We start from the raw sequence: 12057 nt of genomic DNA on the forward strand, positions 1-12057 counted from the left end.
CTTTCCAACATTACCCACCTTCCTATCTCCCTCCCTTTTTGCTCCAGTCCATTTCCCAGTTGCTTAGTAAGCATGTCCTCACTGACCCTGGTCACTTGCATGGTTAACCTGTAGGCCAGTTGGGCAAGGTACTGCATTAAGGGCACAGCTCCGGAGCTCTTTACTCTCCAATTTTGCATAACCTCCAGCACACATTTCAAAAAACATGTTTAAGGCTACATAACTCTTTCTGACATACATTTACTGTTTGCATTACAGTAGGGGGCTGTAAACAGCCACATTGAGCCGTAAAGACAAAAATGACGGTGGATGAATGAGAATCATGAGCTGAGAATTATGAGCCTTCAGGCCTCATACTGTAAAGGACAATGTTTTGTTAGTATCGTGTGTGTGATTGTGCAGTAATTGTTTGAGTGTGACAAAACATACCTTTCCACATCAGTTTTTGTGTTTTTGCAAGTACCACCTAGACATTCAGGAGTCAGTTTTTGTCATTAAGGCAAATGTATTTTGAATGTTTGTTTGTGTGTATGTGTATATATTTGATTTTTTTTTTCAATCTCCAGGAAAAGGAGAGGATAAAGAATTCCCAACTATTGGAGCACGTCTGATCAGACTTGAAGATAAGGTAGGCACACTCCTGCTGTTCAGTGTGTGTGTGTGTGTGTGTTTTGTCTGCAGGTAAGCGAGATAAAATGATTAAATTACCTTTGGTCTTCATAAGCAGAAGTGTGTGTGTGTATGTGTGTGTGTGTGTGTGTGTGTGTGTGTGTGTGTGTGTGTGTGTGTCTGATAGCGTGAGGTGTAATCTTTTGATATGACCGTGTTGTTGCTGTGCTCGGCCAATCTGCGCCAGTGCCAAACATACGCCTGCATTCTCCACTCTCCACCTTATCAGCATCTTTTCAGTGCTGCGTTTCTGCTTTACTTACATTTCTGTTTTTTTTTTTTTCCTTGACTCCTGCTCTGGGCTCGGTCATTTCGATGATTTTCCATGCCAACCCTTTTTTTTCCCCCTGTAATCCTGGGTACGCTGGGTGGTGACAAATCTTGGATGTTTGTGTTTCCATAAGTGAATATTAGAGGAGTGGAAGAATTAGTTGGATTGAAGAGAAACGTCTTTATACAGTGAGACACAGCCAATAGACAACAGCTGTCTTATGAAGCCCAGGGGTGTAACTAGGCGTGTCCTCCCCCATAGTGGAACAACGTGATGCCAACATGATGCCAAAGCTGATGCCAGCAGGATGCCAAGATAGACATTTCTCCCTCTGGGGATGGTTGTACCAGTTGGACTGGTGTGTGATCGTGTCTGCCTTCCCGTCTGTCTCTCTGTCTCTCCGTGTGCAAATCATAGAATATGAAATGTGTTTGTTAGATTTAGTGTGTGGCTACATATGTTGTTTATTTGTCTGACTGGTGGCATCACTAGAAAGTGAAATTATGTTTGTGGATTTGGAAAGGTTAGGAAATGTGTTTGTTCACTTGGGCATGTTTTTTTTCTTTTTTTTTCATGTCACATTACCCTCTCACATCTTACAGTAAATGAAAACAACTCATATACAATAGAACAATGCATTCTGTAGCCCCTTCTTTTCTATTCAGCTCAGCCAGCTCAGGATTTCCCCCACTTTGCCGTAACATTTGCCATCCCATCTCTGCGCGTTCATCAGCACTGACGTTCTCTAATGTTTGCATGCGTTTGCTGTTCTCGGACCGCTTTGTTACGGAGAGAGGAGTAATGATCTTGAACCAATGTGCGCCCTGAGCCTGAAGACCTCCCTCGGTGATTGGGTTACGGCCCATTTGCTCTGGGCTACATGTAGTGATCACAATCTCTTGATTAGAAACATAAACCTGCGTTCAAAAGTGCCTCCGTTACCTATGAATCTGTCTCTTTTTCTTTTTTCCAGCCTCTCTCTTTTCCCTCTTTCACTTCTTCTCTCCCACTCTGCCTCGACATGAAGGCAAAATACAACTGAGAGGTGCAAAATGGAGAAACAAAAAGTGGAACCCTGCTGATGCAGGATGCTTTCTCTTCAGAACAATGTTGAACCAATCACAGTTTCTTTAAACAGAACTGCATGCATTCCTGCAACGAGTGTCCTCTCAAAGTGAAGAGATTAGCGCCTTGTGACACCCAGAGCCGCCCATCCTTCATAATTACTGTTTTCTTTGCCTCAGCACTTACCCCCATTCCCCTCCTTCATTTCCAGTTGTGTGAATTTCTTATTTTGATGGTTCTGACAGACAAGCACACCTGTTAAAGGGGAAAGGGGGTTGGGGGGCTTCTTTTTTCCCTTAGGCAGCAGGTGGATGAACCTGTCCACCCCTGTTACTTGGTACGTTCCCCAGACCTCCTCCACATACGCGTGCACTGCTAAAGCTCCAGCAGCAATTTACAAATATTATTGTTCACTCCAGATAAACTGTATTGTCAGCTTTGTGTCTCTGGAATGCACTGACTTTATAATTACACTTATGGCGTAATCCCTGTGATTGAATAAAATGATGGCGGTTGTGACTGAACAACCCATTTGACCCACTTTCACTGAAATCTTTACTTTTTTGAAAGTTTTTCGGCAGAAATCTAATTTTGACACTTAAAAGAACAGTGTTTAGGATTTACTGGCATCTAGCAATGAGGATTGCAGTTCACAACTAACTGAAACTTTTTGCGTCAATGCCATTAGTGTTCATTGTTTTGGAGGTTCACACTGAAAACTGAAATTGTGGCTGGTGGAATTTAGCTGTTCAGCCACACTCAGCAGTGCTTGGCGGCCATACGTCTTTGCTGTGCGTGCACAGTGCAGAAGTAGGGCCGATACTCCCTGGATCATCCGGGTAATTTTATATGTGGCAGTTAACCATTTTGGCTTCATGCGTTACTGACCAACTCTCACAGGAATGAATGGGGCCCCATGTTCAATACTTTATCCAGGTCTCTCAAAACATCTATGGGACACTCCCTAGATATAAACAGCTCATTCTATGGTAACGAAAAAAACACGATGATTCTTATTTTCTGCCAATATATCCCCTTAAATTGCACGCACTGGACCTTTAAAAAAAATGTACTCTTGAAACATCATTTCAGCATGAAGCCTGTGTTTCAGCAGCAGCATAATGTCCCATCCAAACATAACGCTCCAGCTAAATCAAAGTTTACAGAAGACGTATTATGAGATAAAATACACAATGAATCAAGTTTGTTTGAACTGTTAATGGTCAGAGTGCCCTTGAGTTCAGTTGTTTGCAACAGAATCTCCAGCGCCGACGCTCTTGTGTTTGTTTCGCACCACTGCCTGCATTTCATAACGTTGTGTAATTTCGGAGTTGCGTCACCTCTAGCATGTTGCTCATAATAGTAAACCTGATCATACACAAGCAAAACCCTGGTGTCACAGTTGAATCACCTCCGTGTAGGATCTTTCCCAACAGCCCTGAGGAATTATTCATCAACTCTTTGCACTAATGTTTGTGCGTATGTGTGCACAGGAGTGTGTTCCCATGCCTTTCTCAATATTCACTCTTGGTTGGGCTCCAGCTTCATTTTTTTCTTTTTTTGACAAATTCCCACTTTCTGCTCCCCTGTTCCCTGTAAAACTCCAGACATGGACCACTCTGGCTTCAGTCTCTGCTGCAGCTGAGTAAGTAACATTGAATCGTTTTCTCGTCCAGCTATTGTCAGCACATCACTCGTAGATGAATTTATCTTCAGTGGGCTGAAGGCGGCTCGGGCATTGTGTGTCCTGTACAGGGTTAGACAGTGATTTATCACACAAAGACAAAGACACATATACGTCTACACACACACACACACACACACACACACGAGCCCAGAGTCGATTAATCACCAATGTGTCTAACCCCACACACTCAAGATTGAATTCTCCAGGAGCAACTTGGAAACGAAGATAGATGGCACTCTGTGACAGTGTGTTATCTTTCTGTCAGACACACTCGATGAAAAATACCCAAACGACAAGCTCAAACAGTGGCCAGTGTCTCCAGGCTTCAGCGCGGCCTCTCAGAACGGAGCTCGCTGCATGCTTTAGGATGAAGTCAGCCCTCTGTTTGTGGTAAATCTCTCCCAGTTTTATAGGAACGGGATTTTTTCTCGTAGCAATAGATGGAAAGGGCAGGGAAATTACAACAATATGCCCTCACATAGCCTGTAAATGTCTGTCTGAGAAACGTTTTTAGTCTGATCCTATTTTGTTTCACAGATTTAACAATATTGTGAATTGTTGTGCGGCACAGAGCAACCCAGCAACTTAAAACTGAAATTAGTGTGTAGAGCTGAAGGCAGCAGCCTTTAATTATGCAGGAGTAGAAATTTGTTTTGTTCGTTTTTCACGAGGTTGAAAAAAATAACAGGATACATCAAACCTATAAATGATTAATTTTGTTACTTTCTGGCATTGAATACTATGTTATTCAATAATAAATTAGTCATTTAAATATAGTTTAAATGACTAATTTATCGTTACTTTCTGGCATTGAATACTATGTTATTCAATAATAAATTAGTCGTTTAAATATAGTTTAAAATACTGGACTTTTTTTTTTTAAATAAGTGACGATATGAGGACATGAAACTGTATATGTCTAAATTTGAAATCTGCTGATTGTTGCATCATTACTTTACTAATATAGAATTAACATTCCACAAAAGATTTCTTTTGCCAAAGTCTGTTACGCAGAGGTGTGGATTCGAGTCACTTGACTTGGACTCAATCAGACTCGAGTCACAAATTTGATGACGTAATGCTTGACTTCACAAAATCAAAAAAAGACTCTTAAATTGACTAGGACTTTAACACCAATGACTGGTAACTTCACTCTGATTTGAGTCTTTTGATTTGACAGTACATGATACCTTCCCCCAAGCCCAAAGATTACAAAGCATATTATTTAAAATGTGTGCCGTGAATCATTTTATTTCCCTTGATTTCATAAATTAAACAATATGCTATTCTTTTCCAGTCAACACATCGTTTCTCAGATCTCTCAGCTCACATCCAGTCAAGTTGCAAAAGAGAACCATGAAAAACTAGCGTTACTTTACTGAGTGCCAGCTGAAAAAAATGATACAGATAATTTTGTTAGCATACAAAAACTAATCAGTGGTCAACAAAAAACTGACTTGCACTATGCAAAAGGTGCTGGTCACAAATTCCAGTGATGCAACAATTTCAAACCCTATTTGACAAAATGCACATTTTTAAAAAGCATTCATGATTTTTTCTAAATTGAATATATCATTACTCTGCTGTTAAAATGGCATTGCATTTGAGGAAGAGCACAACATTACTTGTTCAGGAATCGAAACTTCAGGGTAGGTCAGTCATGAGTGCAAAACCTTGAGAAGAAACAGCATGAAGAAAAAATACTTCAGAAGTGAGAAGAAAAAAATCATTCTGCAGCAAGGGGGCAATTATCAAATATTTGATTCACATTCAGTATTTAGTCCTTCATAATTTAGTCATCAAAGTGGTGTTCAGTTGTATGTGGGAGATGTGTTAGTCTTTGGTGGGTGTAAACCATCAGTAGTGTCTAGTGAGGAAAATACCCTCTAATGCACCCTCCAGACCTGCACAGACATGCCTGTGCTCAACACATCATTATTTGTGTTGCTCTAAGTACACTACATGGACCATACATCACACTCACTCTGTGGTTAACTTCACTCCGCTGTATTAGTGCAAATATACTGTGCCATGTATGTCACGCTTATATCATGTGCATTAGCACTAGGCGTACGCCGAAGAATGCATGCCCTGACCATAATAGCATCTCAATTAGGTAAGTATGCCGTAAATTACAGCAAGGCCAAATACTGGAAATACTTGAGGGCCGGGACAGAGTGTTGTGTTTGTTAGGAGTCCATCTGTAAGGCATTTAGGGCCCCTCGTCTTAAGAAGCACAGCTTTGAGGGGGGCAGGAGTGTGTGCATGAGTGTGTATGTATTTAGACTGGTCCAATCCAGACCCAGTGGAGGGTTTTAGAGACGAGGGCTGGTAAACACACACACACTCATATACTATACATATTTATACATTAGACCATATACAAAAATGCAAGTGGATAGCCAGACACATAAATATACAAATGGAGTCACATGCACTGTTGTCCCTCTAGCAGTGTCTCAGCAAACAGGAACAGCTTCATTATGTATTTAGCTGGTGCAGGAGGGTTCTCAGTCTGAATGGCTGAAGACGGGAGGAGAATAGAGGCAGCATTTCCGCTTAAATCTATGAATAACCGTGCATCAATAAATGTATTATAGCCAATCGTTTTTTCCTTGATTTTGTATACTGGCACCCCGAACAATCTACAGCCCACATCAGTAGGAGCTATTATCCTTTTTAGTGCCGCTGGGATTCTCTCTGGCTGTAGCTGATGTTATTTTCTCTTAAAATCGTAAATTTTACGATCACAACAAAATGAATGCACAGAAATCAAAGAGCAGAGGAAATATTTATCCTTAACTGCGACCAAGTAACACTATAATAAGCTGAACAGCATGCTACAGACCACATACAGAGATGTAAAAGTTTTTAAGAGATTTTTAAACTCTTTGGAGTTGAAAGATGTTTCAGAGGTCAATGAGGTTCCCACTGTTCTTATGTCATGCTCAATTCAATTTTAGGGAGAAGGGTTGTTTTTTTATTGAAGTTTACGGGAGATATTCAGAGGATTTAAAGTCACAGTAGGCATCTTCAGTTTCTGTTACATCTAACTTAAGTCCAGCAGCGATATTCCTGCACTTGTTATTGCTCCCTAATATCAGTGTAGACTGGCAAGGTAGGGGCACAAGTTGCTAAAATCAACCTACAGAGCACCAGTGATTGCATAGTAATGAAGCAGTATTTTTTTTTTATTTGATGACTTGTTTGATCGGCTAATAGCGTGCATCTTAAGTTGTGAATATATTGCATGTACCCATGCTCGTCTAACTCCATCAGATAAATGGCAAATGTCATTGTGATAATAGCTTTATTGCAATAGTTTTGTCTTTTTAGGCAAACACCATAGACGACTACTTGTTTCATAGGGGAAGATTTCACCTACTCCCTCTGTTCAGGGTAAAGGGGCGCTCAATAACAAAGGGAAGGTGTAAAAATAAAAAAAAAATGTGATTACGCATTTGAGTAATGAGACAAATGTATTTGCCTTAAAATTATTTTCTAAGGTGCAAATTTGAATTTGAATTATAAATTCTTACAGTTGTCAAATGTGTAGTTGCATCTCAATGAGAGTGGTTATACTGTACATTTTCCTGACTCCCTTCCTTCTCTTAGTTGGGTCATTAGTGTTGCTCTATTCATTTGTCCACTTTTCTGCATAGTCCTCAACCCTCTCCCTTTCCCTCTGTAATTAGAGTGATGGTCACAGTGACCCACTGTCTGTCCCTTTCCTGCCTTTCTGCTAGAAAGTGTGAGAAAGAGTCTGCTGCCATCCCACGTCCCCTTGTTCAACAGTTGCTATCTCTCTAGTCCTCTGTTCCGCCTCTCTTTCTGTTTTCCCGTACGGACACCTCTCTGTCATTTTTTGTCCCCTTTGCTCCCATTCCCAGCACCTCTCGCCCCGAGAGAACCCTGTCTGTTGTTGTGCTGTGTTTTGATATATGTGTGTATTTGGCCGCAGTGTGCTCAGCGGGGAGCCGGACTGACCGGGCCGGTCTAAACAAAGAGAGGAAACTTGGCAAAGGAAACACACACACACGCACGCGCGCACACACACACACACACACACACACAAATCCTGGAACACACAGCTCCACTGCAGCGGCCGAACTCTTACTGCCCCGTGCTGCAGACAAGCACACACAGAATCTTCCTGCATGTCTGGACTCGGCCTGCAATTGCTACAGCACACAACAACCTAGTTCCCTGTTTTTCTTTTTTTCTGATTAAATCTTGGTCTCTGAATCCTTTCCTGCACAGGCTTCTTTGCAGTGCCACTGAATGTAAATGGATAGAAGATATAGATCTGTGCAAACATGCTTGTTGTGCTTTGTATTCTCAGTGCAATATGTAATCATATTTATAGCAAAATTTTCTTTACCACTGTCCCCCTGCCACAGGGAGGACAGAGGTCATTGTCCTCTACAGAAAAACAGGTACTCGAGCTGCTAGGCTTTCAGTATTTTGCTCATAGACATTCAGTAACAGAATGCATTACTGTGTTTTGACTCAGTTTGTTCATGGACAAGAGGGTGGAGCCCACCCTTACGTGCTATCATAATAACTTTACATCACGTTAAAATTCTTTCTCATTGGATTAGAAAATGCTGTGCAGTATTTTGCTGTCTAATATACCTCCAAACATCCAATATTGTACTCCATCTATTTCCTGGTACCTGTTGCAAACCCACACCGATTAAACCTTGTAATACACAACTTTTTGCAATGTTTTGGCCTTACTCCTGTTGCAGCAGCCTTTGCTTTGACTCACTACACCACCCAATGCTGCATCAAGCCCAACTGGTCTTTCTCACGTCGACACTTCCCACCGTTGATGTGGTATCTTTATAGTGCTGTGAACTCGATAGCATGCAACGAGTGGTGTGCTGCTGCGAGTTAGATAGCGCACCAGAGGCGGTGTGCTGTTTGTAGTGCAGTCCAGCAGTAAATCATGTTTCGGCAGTGCGCTGGGGATGCAGCCCCTGGCAGCTCCCAGACGGCCTTTGGCTCTGGCTCCCTTCTCTTAACGCCACTCTCTAATTTCAGAGCCGGGACCCTGCCTACTACTGTGTCTTTACCGCATTCCCACAAACCAGAGACGGACAGTCTGCCTGCATGTCTGGCTGCTTGCTCTCCATCTCACAGTTTCTCTCTCTCTCGCGCGCGCGCTTTCTATCTCTCTCTGCCTTTGTGTGTCTCTCTATCACTCTTTCACTCTCACTCCCTGTTTTTTTTTTTGCCCACAGAACTTGCCCCTTCTTCTTTCCTCTCCGTCTCCTTCTGGTTCTGTGTCTTCAGGATTATAGGTCTGCAGTCTCACTCACAGCATCTAAATCATGTTGTACACTGCCACGGTCTCTCGTCAGCTCTCTCTCCCCCTCTCTCTCTGCATCTTGGTAGCACCCACTGTGGGCTTGCTCGCTGGCTGTAAATACCCATGCTACATTTCCATTTTAATTGCCCAAGTTTCGCAGGGCCCAGGGATATATTTTCTGCACATATATTTTATTGTCTTGGCCAAATGCCCTCAAAGCTCTTGGATTGGACCTGACCACTAATATACTCCTGCATGGACCAGTTCATTATCAGTATGGAGGTGTGAGCTTATTTAAGAAGGTTATGGAGGGGTCAATATGCAGTCCATGAAACAGGGGTCTGTGTTTTATTGGTAAATGTAGTCTCACTAATACACAGTGCTAAGTAGCCCTGGTGCCACCCGACTATTGAGTGCTATTAAATCAGTCTATACTGCACGGAACAGTAAACTGGCTGCAAATAATGCCAAGCTGTGTAAATGACTCCGGAGACCGTGAGTGTAAATGTCACTGCTATTAAGTCAAACTGGTACCTGGGGAGCATCTAATGGGGAATATGTGAATATGTGTAATAGTGCATATATGCTTCAATGTGTGTGTTTTATGTAGATGTGTATCTGTTCCATTCAACCAACATTCACCCTAAAAACTCCACAAATCTGTGTAGCTGTAGTAAGTGAAACATTCATTTAGCTTATCAAATATGAGTTCCCATAAAGCATAATTGCTCCTGTGATTTGACTAGTTTCCCATCATACCTGAGTCTGGCACATCTGCCTCTGAAGGAGGTGGGTGCTGAGGATTCATCCATACCCCGATGATGCTGCAGAGTGAGCACTCCTCATTTTTACTCTGCTCTCTGGTACAGGAAGCTGCAGACACAGAGCCAGGGTGAGACTGAGTGAGACAGAGGAAGCTGCTCGGAGGAAGAGTCTTTGCCCGGTCAAGCTCAAAGATAACATTACCTTCAGCCTTCTGCTTAGAAGTGGTGAATTTACAGCTTACAGCAACTTAATGTAGTGCAGTCTCTGGCTTTTGTTTGACATCCAGTGCATTAGCTTGGAGGTATAGCTTGGCTTGTTTATTTTATTACATGAACATTGCTTTCACCCATGAAACCCCATTCAAGATCTTAAACTCTGTATTTAGAAAATAGTTATGAGTAGTTGAGTATTTATATTAAACAGCCAAATCTGCCAATTCACCTTCCATAATTCTGAGTCAGGTCCAGCCCTAAACATGTAACATCTAAAAATGTCATTACTTTTGCAGGTATTTGATCATAAAACAAAATGTCTGAAAAATTTAAATTTTGACCTTATCATGGAGCTAGATGAAAAGTTAAGGGATCATCACCATAATTAGAAAACACCCTCTGGGGTGATTAAAATATATGCCACATTTTAGTTGTTAAGCGATCACCAATGCTGATCGGATTCATCTTCTGGCGACATACATTTTTGTCCAAAATTCCACATCAGTTCACTAAATAGTAACTCAGATATTTCAGACGCTGACAGGCATTGTCATCCCATTATACGGTAGCAGATTAAAAATAGAATAAGGTACATTTATTATTGCAGTAGGGTGTTGTGCCATAGCAGGCTAGCGCCTTCATTCGTGGAAATGATTTTAACTAGCTGTTACTAATGCCGGTGTGTTTATGACTGTGTAAAGATTTGAGTGGGCCACTTGTGGTTCAGACATTGGCCCTATGGTACTCTGTGCCCAGACACATCCCTCAGGCAACAGACTGGTTGCTCGTACCCGCAGTAATTCAAGGCATGTGTGTGTGCATGTGCACACCTATGTGTTTGCCTGCCTTGCTCCAGCTACACTATGCCCAGTCTCCTGTCGCCTGCTATTTGCTTTAATGGCGTCAGGTTTTTGCAAAACACTTAACAAGCTTGTCTGTATTCCATAGTGATTTTTCTTTTTTTTTTTTTTTTGTTTTAGTAAATGACTAATGATTTTATGGGAGTATAATGGTGGTGTTTTTCTATACCTCTGGGCCCTGTGTTTCCCTGTAGAACAATTAAAGCGCCACACCTTTCAATTGTGTGCAATTAACTTTGTAGTACACACAGGATACAGGCCTCCCCTAGTCCCTTATGGTACAATGGATCAAATCGGGAAGCTGGTATTTGAGGTTGAATCAGTGAATGGTTGCTGCACATTTACAACACTTTAAATAGTAACTATCAAAAAAAAAGGGCCCCCACCCTGTGCCTGTTATGCAGCTATGGTGTGATAGTACTGCTGCAGGCAGCGCTGTTTATATTGCCTCAGTTGTTGCAGATAGAGTTAAACACCCATGTCATAAGTCACATACCTGCCAAGTCTCATATTTCTCCTGCAACTCAAGTTTTATTGTCTTTGCTGGCATCTTACAGTCAATGAAAATCTCTTATAGTGACACAATCAGAGAAGACGTGTTTTATAATCCTAGTACAATGATTACTTGCTGATGCAATGCAAAGAGCTCTTCCAGAGCTTCAGTCTCCCTTCTACAGTGCTTTCAGTGGAGGTAGTGATCTCACTGGCAAAAATTACAAGAAGCTCTAGAAGTAAGGAGTCATTTTCATTGTCTGCTATGGGTCAGGAGTGTTATTGCTGGCCTTGATTGTTTCCAAGTGAAACAGATAAGCCCCCTTTTGTTGTGCCAGAGTAGATTTTCTGTATATGACACTTGCTGAGGACCTTCTTTCCAAGAATCTTTCGACATGGATTAAATGGAAACAACAGCAACAATATGAATAATGAGATAGTGTGGTAGTCACAAGATAATTCTTGTGCAAGCATTATTTAAGCAGAATTGCAATGTGGGAACAAACAACATGAAAGACTTTTTTTTTTTTTTTTTTTGGTATATTAGCCTGTTATTAGACAGGACAGATCAACAGTGTGAAAGGGGGAGAGAGAGTGGGGACGACATGCAGCAAAGGGCCTCGAATGGGAGTCGAACCCAAGGTCGCTGCGGCAAGGACACTGCCTTTAGTCAAGGGGTGCCTGCTTTATCCACTCAGCCACTGACGCCCCATATTTTTATT

The 12057-nt window shown here is 41.8% G+C and overlaps 1 protein-coding gene across 1 annotated transcript in view; it reads left to right on the forward strand.

The window, feature by feature from the left end:
• kcnq1.2 (potassium voltage-gated channel, KQT-like subfamily, member 1.2) overlaps positions 1–12057 on the forward strand; it is a 197252-nt gene that overhangs the window by 128630 nt on the left and 56565 nt on the right. The window contains exon 18 of the mRNA XM_042496706.1: positions 567–628. Coding sequence (XP_042352640.1) covers positions 567–628 — 62 coding nt within the window. The remainder of the gene's footprint in view (positions 1–566; positions 629–12057) is intronic.

Source organism: Plectropomus leopardus, chromosome 11 (assembly GCF_008729295.1).
Source record: "Plectropomus leopardus isolate mb chromosome 11, YSFRI_Pleo_2.0, whole genome shotgun sequence".
NCBI lineage: Eukaryota > Metazoa > Chordata > Actinopteri > Perciformes > Serranidae > Plectropomus > Plectropomus leopardus.